The 12,615-nt window shown below is 32.4% G+C and overlaps 1 protein-coding gene across 2 annotated transcripts; it reads left to right on the forward strand.

Annotated features, from left to right (window-relative positions):
• Positions 1–1,520: 1,520 nt before the first annotated feature.
• On the forward strand, positions 1,521–4,357 carry LOC107015883 (cullin-1-like). 2 transcript variants are annotated; one of them, XM_015216311.2, is made up of 7 exons: positions 1,526–1,797; positions 2,152–2,251; positions 2,336–2,521; positions 2,610–2,657; positions 3,317–3,520; positions 3,600–3,677; positions 4,092–4,357. In XM_015216311.2, exons 1-7 carry the CDS (start codon positions 1,658–1,660, stop codon positions 4,167–4,169), a joined length of 834 nt encoding a protein of 277 aa, XP_015071797.1. In that variant the 5' UTR covers positions 1,526–1,657; the 3' UTR covers positions 4,170–4,357. The 2 variants fall into 2 exon arrangements, with proteins under 2 accessions (XP_027774339.1, XP_015071797.1); XM_027918538.1 differs by lacking the exon at positions 4,092–4,357 and having other exon boundaries at positions 1,521–1,797; positions 3,600–4,080.
• Positions 4,358–12,615: the final 8,258 nt, after the last annotated feature.

Consider the following 12,615-nt stretch of genomic DNA (forward strand, 5'->3'; position numbering starts at 1 on the left):
ACAGACAAAACAGAACCATTTGACAGTATCAATCGGTTCAACAAGATCCAATAAATCCATTAAAAAAATATGAACTATCAAGTGTTGATGGATAGATTTGATTAAGAAGAAGACAAGAGAAAAATACTTCAAATTAATTTTGATGGACAATCAATCTTTTTTAATTCATGCATTTGTAATAGAAAGTTTGAGGTTGATAACTCAACTTTCTTCTTGATTGGTACATTTTTACATTTTTTAAGCATCCTCATTTGTAATATCACCATGGAGTGTATTACAAAGTCTATGGTGATTAGAAATACTTAGTTCTCTCTAGCTCTTATTTTCTTTCATGCTTGTTAGGTAGTAGATGTTAGGTACTTCATTAGGATAAGTAAGTTAAGGTCTAGTCCCCCTTGCTTGTACTTATCCATAGTGATATTCTTTATGTTTAATAAAAGGATATTAATCAGACACTGTCTAGTGGTATATTTGAAAAAAAAAAAACCTATATATATTAAATATGGCAAGCATCAGTAATGAAGACTGTAAGAACGAAGTTGTCATGCATGTGAAAAAGAGGGATCATGTTTTGTCAAGAATATCCAACCAAAAGGAGAGACTTATTAGGGTTTTGCCCTGATTTTCTTAACTTTATGAAGTTTATTTTTTCGTTAAAAAAAAGTCAAAGTATTAGCATAAATGCTTGATTTTTTTTCTAAATCTTTCTTCCATACTTGGTTTATTTTTCCTTAGAGGAAAAGTTTGGAGATATATAAATTGAAGATTCCTATTCTCATAGCATAACACAATTGCTTTCACAATGTAGACGTTTAAGAATTTAGTTTATGGGAGATTCATTCTCTCAAATAGTTTTAATATTTTTCTCCTATATTAGTTTTCATATAATAATATTATGGTTTTAGTATAAGCTTTTTCATCTAATTTATCGTCATACGATTTGCAAATCATAAGCTTCAGCATGACGCCCTAATCGTCTTCAGAACCCAACACCATTATGACCCATAGATAGTACAACGGCCAAGAAAGCTCCTTCTCTCTATTAAGAATTGATACCCTATGTGCGGGTTTAAACCTTTTAATTAAGGACGAAGTAGTTTGCACCCTCATTAGTGACGGAGCCAGAAATTTTATTAAGCATGTCTAAGAATAATGATGTGTGGTTGTTTAAATAAAATTAAAAAATATTGTGATATTTGGATTCGAACCAAAAACTCCTTCATTCAAATAGACAATAATTACCACCGCATCTCATTGCCATCTCTATTGGGGACAAATATTGTGATTTTCCTACCTCATTGTCGTCTTTATTAGAACTAATAATATTGTCATTTTGTTGACTTGGCCAAAAAGTCTATAAATCTTCTAAGTTGACTTTGACATTGAATAATAACTATGACAAGTTGTTGAATAATGTACACTCTTTTTGGCATAGTGGCTCCACTGTCATTAAGTCCCCAAAACTGCAAATGTAGTGATTAGGAATCAAAGTTGGAACCTACTCTGAACTTTCCCACTATATTAAAATTTCAAAGTTGGAATCTTCTATGAAAGTCTTCACATTTTTCATGAACTATAAGTTGTGCAATAGCAAAGCACTTCATAATTATTTCCTCATCATCAATCAATATCACAATATATCTTAACTAGAGTAAGCATGAGTAATTTGAAGCCCACATTGAGTTTTGAACAAGGATGGCCTATATTGCAAGAGGAAGCTATCAACAAAGTTATCCTCCTTGTTGAAGGCCACACTTCCAATCAATTCACTTCTGAAGAGTATATGCATTTATACACGTATCCTATTTTCATACTTTTACTATACCATCCTCTGATTCAAAATTTAAAGTTTATATGTTCCCTACAAGTATTTTAAATTTAAACAAAATTTTATATTGCCTAGTATCTTAAAGTTTTCTTGTGGGCTATTCCTCTCTTAACCAGACGTCTCTTATTCGAGCCTGGATATGGAAAAACTCTTGGTAGGGAGCGTTTTACCCGGAATGGGGCCCTATAAGCGCTAATCTAGATTAGTCTAGATCCAATGCAGCAACCGGATACCGAATGAAGAACCAAAAACAAAAACTATATCTAATTGTATTTTGCTATTCCTATCAATTTGGACTTGTATTTCCTAATTGTATTATCCAGAACAGTGTATAACATGTGTGACAACAATCCAGCTGGTCCTGAAGCTCAAAAACTGTATCAGAAGTATAAGAAAACAATAGTAGATTATGTCTCCACAAAGGCAAGTTGAATCTTTTAAGAGTTTTACATACATGATTGTTACTTTTTTTTTTTGGTTTTCTTGATATGATCATCGATGTTACAGGTAGTTCCATCTATTCAAGGGAAGAAAGACGATGTCTTGCTACACGAACTTGTTAAGAGGTGGAATAATCACAAAATCATAACCAGGTGGCTTTTCAGATTCTTCCATTACCTTGACAGACACTTAGTGCCTAGAAGGAACCTCCCTTCTCTTCAAGAAACTAGCCATTTGACTTTCTATGAATTGGTTGGTTACGAGTACTTATCCATCGATATGTTGGATCAATTAGAACAATAATTTCTGTGTTTTCATGGATTTTAATAAATTGTTGTAGGTCTATGGTGAAATGAATGATGGAGTGAGAGATGTTGTCATATCTTTGGTAGGTTTACAAAAAATCTAATTACCTTAACTGGATCTTTGAATTTTGGTGTCTATTTAATATATAATAAGCTACTGTGACTGTTAAAATTAGTTAATTATTGCTCATTGCACATGGCTACTTGTGTTACCAATAAGTTGCATTTTAGCAACTTACATTTGGCTAATGTGATTAAGCCTGTATTCTTGTTCATTTATGTTCACTAGTCCTTTTAAATTTGAATGATCTAGCTATCTAGATCGCCTTTTTCTCGGTTTACTGGTTCTTTCTATACTTCTCTGAAATAGACTAGTATATCAACACTGTACTTCCATAATCAGGGGTAGAGCGTTGAGCCGAGGGTGTTCAAATGAACCCCTTTCAGCTGAAAATACACTATTTGTACATGGTTAATATAAGTTTTATGTATATAAAAGTAGAAAGTTGGACCTCCTTCTGCTTCTTCGTGAGTTTTACTTCTTCATATTGAAAATTTTGGCTCCGCCACTGTTCATAGTCCAGAAATGCATTTCTCCTTTTCTAGTACTTCGGCTTGATTTCATATTTCTCTGGCTTCCTGAGGCCATATTGGACAGTTCTGTTTTTCTCTGTATAATCAGTTCTATGTATTACATTTTACACTTTAGTTTCTGTTTTACTTACTTGTTACCATGATTCAGATTAATAGAGAACGCGAAGGAGAGCAAATAGATCAGGCCTTAGTGAAGAACATTTTTGATATATATGTAGATATAGGTGGCGACACCATGAAGTATTACGAGAAAGATTTTGAAGAATTTATGCTGAAAGATTCTGCTGTATTCTATTCTAAGAAAGCCTCAGATTGGATTGCAAGCAAATCTTATGAGGAGTACATGCTGAAGGTTAATTCTATTTAGCTTGCTTTGCATATTGAATAAACTAAGTAGTTCTATAACAATACCAAATGTCAATGAAATTCAGGCCGAGGAATGCTTGAATGACGAGGAAAGGAGGGTTCAAAGTTATTTGAAAGACGGAAGCAAACATAAGTTATTGGAGGTTTGTAATAGGCTGCATCGTTGTATTCTTTACATTCTGATGCATATTGCAGAGTTTGTATATGTTGTTTAAGACTATCTTTGACACAGTGGTAGACCTAGAATTTTCACGTTCAAGTAGGAACTGAACTCGGGTTGCCTGGACAAAATGAACCCTCTTCATAACTAGGCTAAGCATCCCTCTTGTGCTAAATGGAGTCAAAATTTAATATATACCTATAAAATTTCAAAAACTGATTTAATATACACATACATACTGTGTTATTTTTCAACGAATGGGTTCATATGAACCCACTTGACCCACTGTAGGTCCGCCCCTGCTTTGACATATCTATGCAATTTTTATCAGCCATCTAATTGAACAGATGATCATGATATATTCTTATAAGTGATGAAGTACTCACTCTAAATGCAGGTAGTAAAATATGAGTTACTTGCTGTACATGCAAGCAAACTAGAAGAGAAAAAACAAATCAATCTTGGAGCTGCTTAAAAAATAAAGTTTCTTGATGAAGAGGTTGTGCCTTTATGTGATTTGAGTGTGACTACTATTTAATAAGTCCTAAATATTCATTTTCACCTAAATAAGTTGTTGTACTTTATTTGCTTTTGCTCTTCCAATCCTTTATATAGATGTCTTGGCCTCTTGGGGATAGTGAATGCATTTTAAATTTTAATTGATATAGAAGAAGTGTTTTAGTTTGGTTGTGTAATAAAGTTACACAGTGTAAAGAATTTTTTTTGACTTTTATAGTCTTAAACTATATAAAATATATCAAATATATTATTGCAATATTTGTAGTCTTAAAACATGCCATGTTATTCCTACATAAAGTGTCGTTAAGGCATCTCTAATCCAATCATCTTTTTTAATCTCCAAATATAGAGATCTCTACTTTTTAAACTATCAACTCCAATTCAATTTTTAATTTTACTCTCTAAAAATGAATCTTTTTCTCTCTCCTTAATTAATATTATATTATTATTTCTATCTCATTCTTATTTTCTTATTTCATAATATAAATCTTTTATTTTTTTTCCAAATAATTACTTTATATAATTTTTAATGTGATATATAATTATATTTTATTCTAAATTTTTAAATAACATAAATTGCAAGAAAATATAATATAATACATAAATTAGGGGACAAATTCAAATAAAAGTGACATGTAATTACATAAACACTCAATTTTCAAAATTATTACGTCGCTGCCATAAATGCTCTATTAATGCATTACGGAGTTGAAAATGAGCAGTTTTGTACTTAATTTTTTTTATGTCTAGCTAAACACTGTTCAAATCGGAGATTTTCATCTACCACCATTTCTATAATTGGAGTTGGAGCCTTTACGGCATCTTGAATTGGTGCATTGAGATCACGTTCATCCTCAATTATCATACTGTGCAGTATAATACATGTAGTCATTATATCATGTAGCATTTCTTTTCTCCAAAGACGTTACGGTCCTGTGATAATTGCAAAACTCTGAATGCACGTTCAACATCTTTTCGGCACGTTTCTTGTTTCATCGCAAAATATTTCTTCTTTTGGGAATGAGGATCACGAATAGTTTGAATAATTTTAGACCATTCAGGATATATACCATCGACTAAGTAATAACCCATATTGTATTCTTTTCATTGAATAACATAATGGGTGGGAGACGCAACACTGCTAGCAAGATACGAAAATAAATGTGATGACTCTAAAATATTAATATCGTTATTGGTGTCAGGCAAACCAAAATAAGAATGTATATTCCATGTATTGTATGTATTCTTATCTTGTATTTAAATTATTATGTTATGTATTGCATTGTTATCTTGTACTTAAATTATCATATCATGTATTGTAATTTTAAATTAAATTTTTTATCTCGCCATTTAAATTTTGTGGATTCTTTATAATGAAAATAAATAATAAAATAAAATTTTATTATTGATGAAAATTAGAAAAAAATTACTATTAATTTGAATTAAAGTAGTATTGTAGTCACATAAAATTTATTAAATATAAATTTATAAAGTTGTTCGGATTATATTAAATTAATAAATATATTAGTCCAAATAAATATTATGGATTAATATAATTAATTTAACATTTATATTCAATAAATATGAATTTAATTAAAACCCGCTCCATAAAGCTCATATGCCATGTCACCTAAATCTGATTGCCGAAGAGAGACCTATTTCAATCGCAACTCCTCTATTCTAAAACTATAAATAGGGGTCTCATAATTCAGAAAAGATGACCAAGAATTCTAAACAAGAAGCTAAAGGAAGCTTGTATATCAAAAGCCATAAATTTCTCTACAAGTTTAAGAATTCAAGTCTTCACGTCCAGATTTTAAGAAGTCAAGATCAAGTTCGAGAACGATCAAGATCAAAACCACCAGATTCAAGATCAAGCTCCAAGCCCTTTAATTCAACTAGAAAGTCAAGATCAAGATAAAGTTCAAGTCAAGATCAAGATCAAGTCCAAGTCCAAGATCAAGTTCAAGAACGATCAAGATCAAGGCCACCGAATTCAAGATCAAGCTCCAAACCCTTGAATTTAACTACAAAGTCAAGATCAAGATAAAGTTCAAGTTCAAGTTCAAGTTCAAGTCCAAGATCAAGTTCAAGAAGGATCAAGATCAAGACCACCGAATTCATGATCAAGCTCCAAGCCCTTGAATTCAACTAAAAAGTCAAGATCAAGATAAAGTTCAAGTCAAAATCAAGTACAAGTCCAAGTTCAAGTCCAAGATCAAGATCTAATCCAACTCCAAGTCCAAGTTCAAGTCAAGTCCAAGTCCAAGATCAAGATCAAGTCCAAGTTCAAGTTCAAGTCGAAGATCAAGATCAAGATAGAGATCAAGATCAAGATAAATCCCAAGTTCATGATCTAGCTTTAATCCCTTGAATTTATATTTGAAAAGGCGAATTCAGAGGAATCATAGAGATTGTAACACTCGCACTTGAAATAATAAATCGATTGTTGCTATAATCTTCCGTTCTAGATTATTGTTTTCTTGACGTGAATTTTACTGTCTACAAATTGTGGCACGCCGAGTGGAAAAATCTCTACCTTTCTTCTCAACTTTTCAAGCATCAAAGAGTAGCAAAATGTGTTCCACTATAGAAGAAAAACTAGCAAGCTTAACTAAAGCAATTGAAGGTCTAACAAAGTGCGCATAAGAACACGATGCTAAACTTTCCAAGTTAACAAATAAGATAGATAACATGATTGAAAGAAGATCAAGTCAATCACCTCTAAAGCTTTCTAAAAAATTCAAGACGAATGAGAGTCTTGCGTAAAGCAAACAAAGATCAAAGAGATTTATATCTCAACTGAAGGTTTGATTTCAATTGATCAATTAAAGAACTTTATCATAGAGGCTATCAAAGACAAATCTGAGTCTTCATTCAAATATTCTCCTATATATGCAAATCCATATTCACAAAGGATTGATAACTTGAAAATGTCTAAGGGTTACCAACCTCCTAAGCTTCAACAATTTGATGACAAAGGAAATCTCAAACAACATATAGCGCACTTTATTGAAACTTGCAATACTGCTAGGACGTATGGTGATTATCTTGTTAAAGAGTTCGTTTGATCTCTTAGAGAAAATGCCTTTGATTGGTATACAGATCTTGAACCTAATTCTATAGATAGGTGGGAGCGATTAAAGAAAGAGTTCCTTAATCGTTTCTATAGCACGAGACATGTCGTTAGTATGATGGAACTTACAAAGGCTCGTCAAGGTGAATATGAGTTAGTTGTTGACTTTATCAATCACAGGAGAAATATGAGCCTCAACTGCATAGATCGCCTTAGTGAAATTTCTAGCATTCAAATGTGTATCCTAGATATGAATTGGGGTATTCACTATATGTTTCAAGGATTAAAGTCCAATACATTCAAATAGTTGGCAACTCGTGCACATGACATGGAATTAAACATGACTCTAAAAGAAGATCAACAATTTCCTGTATATGGACCACATGAAGTTGAAGATATAGAAGAACTCCAAAGTGGGGGCAAGTCTGCATCTGAAGATGACTTCGAAGAGTCAATGTATATCTAGACGCTCCTTAATGCATGAGCTTAAAATGCAAGTTATAATGCTCCTTGAAATACGAGCTTAAACTGTATGTCATTTAAATCTTCAAGTTGAAATTCTCCTTAAAACACGAGCTTAAAATGTATGTCACTTAAATATTCAAGTTTGAGTTAAATCTTCAAGTTGAAATTCTCCTTGAAATACGAGCTTAAATTGTATGTCACTTAAAATCTTCAAGTTTTAGCTAAATCTTCAAGTTAAAATGTTTCTTGAGACACGAGCCTACACTGTATATAATAAAGCTATTGAAATTTGAGCTAAATCTTCAAGTTAAAATGCTCCTTAAGGTACGAGCCTAAACTGCATTTCATTACTCCTGGCCGGCAAGAGTATAAACTGTGTACGACACAACAACAAAAATCACTCACTCCTCCAGAATTACGTTGTGACTTGATCCTCTTCATTGAGGTATATACATAGGCACTTAGAACCATATTCTAAGTTCAGTTGCATGAGTGTCAAAAAATCAAATGTTCCCACTTAATCTGTTACATGACTGTAGTAATCTTTCATAAAACTTTAGACTTGCACCAAAGGTGGTGACTCAATAGGGGTAAACCCTTATAAATAAAATTGTTTCAAGATGAAGTCTTCAAAATCTCCAAGTATACAAGTAAAAGTCTTCAAATTCTTCAAGCCTAGTCTTTGAAAAATAAAATATTTCGACAAGACTTGAAGAAAGGGGCATTGTAGTCACTTAAAATTTATTAAATATAAATTTATAAAGTCGTTCAAATTATATTAAATTAATGAATATATTAGTCCAAATAAATATTATGAATTAATATAATTGATTTAATATTTAAATTCAATAAATATGAATTTAATTAAAGCCCGCTCCATAAAGACCATATGTCTTGTCACTTAAATCTGATTGGCCGAAGGGAGTCCTATTCCAATCGCAACTCCTCTATTCTAAATCTATAAATAGGGATCTCATAATTCAGAAAAAAAGACCAAGAATTCTAAACAAGAAGCTAGAAAAAGCTCGTGGATCAAAAGCCATAAATTTCTCTACAAGTTTAAGAATTCAAGTGTTCAAGTTCAAGATTTGGATCAAGTTCAAGAGCACCGGATTCAAGATCAAGATCCAAGCCCTTTAATTCAACTTGAAAGTCAAGATCAAGATAAAGTTGAAGTCAAGATCAAGATCAAGTTCAAGTCCAAGATGAAGTTCAAGAACGATTAAGATCAAAATCACCGAATTTAAGATCAAGATTCAAGCCCTTAAATTCAACTAGAAAGTCAAGATCAAGACAAAGTTCAAGTCAAGATCAAGATCAAGGTCAAGTCCAAGTTCAAGTCCAAGATCAAGTTTAAGAACCATCAAAATCAAGACCACCGGATTCATGATCAAACTCCAAGCCCTTGAATTCAACTAGAAAGTCAAGATAAAGATAAAATTCAAGTGAAGATCAAGTCCAAGTCTAAGTTCAAGTCCAAGTTCAAGTCCAAGATCAAGATTAAGATAGAGACCAAAATCAAGATAAATTCCAAGTTCAAGATCAAGTTTTAAATTCCTTGAATTTATATTTGAAAAGTCGAATTCAGAGGAATCATAGAGATTGTAACACTCGCACTTAAAATAATAAATCGATTGTTGCCATAATCTTCCGTTCTAGATTATTGTTTTCTTGACGTGAATTTTACTGTCTACAAATTGTGGCATGCCGAGTGGAAAAATCTCTACCTCTCTTCTCAACTTTTCAAGCATCAAAGAATAGCAAAATGTGTTCCACTATAGAAGAACAACTAGCAAGCTTAACTAAAGCAATTGAAAGTCTGACAAAGTACGCATAAGAACACGATGCTAAACTTTCCAAGTTAACAAATAAGATAGATAACATGATTGAAAGAAGATCAAGTCAATCACCTCTAAAGCTTTCTAAAATTCAAGACGAATGAGAGTCTTGCGTAAAGCAAACAAAGATCAAAGAGATTTATATCTCAACTGAAGGTTTGATTTCAATTGATCAATTAAAGAACTTTATCATAGAGGCTATCAAAGACAAATCTGAGTCTTCATTGAAATCTTCTCCCATATATGCAAATCCATATTCACAAAGGATTGATAACTTGAAAATGTCTAAGGGTTATCAACCTCCTAAGCTTCAACAATTTGATGACAAAGGAAATCTCAAACAACATATAGCGCACTTTATTGAGACTTGCAATACTACTAGGACGTATGGTGATTATCTTGTTAAAGAGTTCGTTCGATCTCTTAGAGAAAATGCCTTTGATTGGTACACAGGTCTTGAACCTAATTCTATAGATAGGTGGGAGCGATTAGAGAAAGAGTTCCGTAAATCGTTTCTATAGCACGAGACATGTCGTTAGTATGATGAAACTTACAAAGGCTCGTCAAGGTGAATATGAGTTAGTTGTTGACTTTATCAATCACAGGAGAAATATGAGTCTCAACTGCATAGATCGCCTTAGTGAAATTTCTAGCATTCAAATGTGCATCCAAGATATGAATTGGGGTATTCACTATATGTTGCAAGGATTAAAGCCCAATACATTCAAATAGTTGGCAACTCGTGCACATGACATGGAATTAAACATGACTCTAAAAGAAGATCAACAATTTCCTGTATATGGACCACATGAAGTTGAAGATATAGAAGAACTCCAAAGTGGGGGCAAGTCTGCATCTGAAGATGACTTTGAAGAGTCAATGTATATCTAGACGCTCCTTAATGCATGAGCTTAAAATGCAAGTTACAATGCTCCTTAAAACACGAGCTTAAACTGTATGTCATTTAAATCTTCAAGTTGAAATACTCCTTAAAACACGAGCTTAAAATGTATGTCACTTAAATCTTCAAGTTTGAGTTGAATCTTCTAGTTGAAATTCTCCTTGAAATACGAGCTTAAATTGTATGTCACTTAAAATCTTCAAGTTTTAGCTAAATCTTCTAGTTAAAGTGTTTCTTGAGACACGAGCCTACACTGTATATAATAAAGCTATTAAATTTGAGCTAAATCTTCAAGTTAAAATGCTCCTTAAGGTACGAGCCTAAAGTGCATTTCATGACTCCTGGCCCGCAAGAGTATAAGTTGTGTACGACACAAAAAAAATTCACTCACTCCTCAAGAATTACGTTGTGACTTGATCCTCTTCATTGAGGTATGTACATAGGCACTTAGAACCATATTCTAAGTTCAGTTGAATGAGTGTCAAAAAATCAAATGTTTCCACTTGATCTGTTACATGACTTTAAGTTATTAGTAATCTTTCATAAAACTTTAGACTTGCACCAAAGGTGTAGGGGTAAACCCTTATAAATAAAATTGTTTCAAGATGAAGTCTTAAAAATCTCGAAGTATACAAGTAAAAGTCTTCAAATTCTTCAAGCCTAGTCTTTGATAGATAAAATATTTCGACAAGACTTGAAGAAGGAGGCATTTGTAGTACTTCAAAATTTATTAAATATAAATTTATAAAGTCGTTCAAATTATATTAAATTAATGAATATATTAGTCCAAATAAATATTATGAATTAATATAATTGATTTAATATTTAAATTCAATAAAATATGAATTTAATTAAAGCCCGCTCCATAAAGCTCATATGTCTTGTCACTTAAATCTGATTGGCCGAAGGGAGTCCTATTCCAATCGCAACTCCTCTATTCTAAAACTATAAATAGGGGTCTCATAATTCATAAAAGAGGACCAAGAATTCTAAACAAGAAGCTAGAAAAAGCTCGTGGATCAAAAGCCATGAATTTCTCTACAAGTTTAAGAATTCAAGTGTTCAAGTTCAAGATTTGAAGAAGTCAAGATCAAGTTCAAGACCACCGGATTCAAGATCAAGATCCAAGCCCTTTAATTCAACTTGAAAGTCAAGATCAAGATAAACTTCCAGTCAAGATCAAGATCAAGTTCAAGTCCCAGATGAAGTTCAAAAATGATTTAAGATCAAAATCACCGGATTCAATATCAAGATTCAAGCCCTTGAATTCAACTAGAAAGTCAAGATCAAGACAAAGTTCAAGTCAAGATCAAGATCAAGGTCAAGTCCAAGTTCAAGTCCAAGATCAAGTTTTAGAACGATCAAAATCAAGACCACTGGATTCATGATCAAGCTCCAAGTCCTTGAATTCAACTAGAAAGTCAAGATCAAGATAAAATTCAAGTCAAGATCAAGTCCAAGTCTAAGTTCAAGTTCAAGTCCAAGATCGAGATTAAGATAGAGATCAAAATCAAGATAAATCTCAAGTTCAAGATCAAGCTTTAAATTCCTTGAATTTACATTTGAAAAGGCGAATTCAGAGGAATCATAGAGATTGTAACACTCGCACTTGAAATAATAGATTGATTGTTGCTATAATCTTCCGTTCTTGATTATTGTTTTCTCGACGCGAATCTTAATATCTACAAATTCTGGCACGCCCAGTGGGAAAATCTCTACCTCTCATCTCAACTTTTCAAGCATCAAAGAATAGCAAAATGCCTTCTACTATAGAAGAACAACTAGCAAGCTTAACTAAAGCAATTGAAAGCCTGAGAAAGTGCGAATACGAACAAGATGCTAAACTTTCCAAGCTAACAAATAAGATGGATAACATGATTGAAAGAAGATCAAGTCAATCACCTCTGAAGCATTCTAAAATTCAAGGCGGAGGAGAGTCTTGTGTGAATCAAACAAAGATCAAAGAGATTCATATCTCAGCTGAAGGTTTGATTTCAATTAATCAATTACAGAACTTTATCATAGAGGCTATCGAAGACAAATCTTAGTCTTCATCCAAATCTTCTCCAATATATGCAAATCCATATACACAAAGGATGGATAACTTGAAAATGTCGAGGGT

The sequence above is a fragment of the Solanum pennellii genome, chromosome 1, assembly GCF_001406875.1.
Source record: "Solanum pennellii chromosome 1, SPENNV200".
In the NCBI taxonomy this organism is placed as follows: domain Eukaryota; kingdom Viridiplantae; phylum Streptophyta; class Magnoliopsida; order Solanales; family Solanaceae; genus Solanum; species Solanum pennellii.

Coding starts and splice junctions, on each gene's coding strand:
- LOC107015883 (XM_015216311.2), top strand. CDS start 1,658: ATGAGTAATTTGAAGCCCACATTGAGTTTTGAACAAGGATGGCCTATA. Junction 2,522..2,609: donor ATTTGACTTTCTATGAATTG/GTTGGTTACGAG, acceptor AAATTGTTGTAG/GTCTATGGTGAAATGAATGA. Junction 3,678..4,091: donor GCAAACATAAGTTATTGGAG/GTTTGTAATAGG, acceptor CTCTAAATGCAG/GTAGTAAAATATGAGTTACT.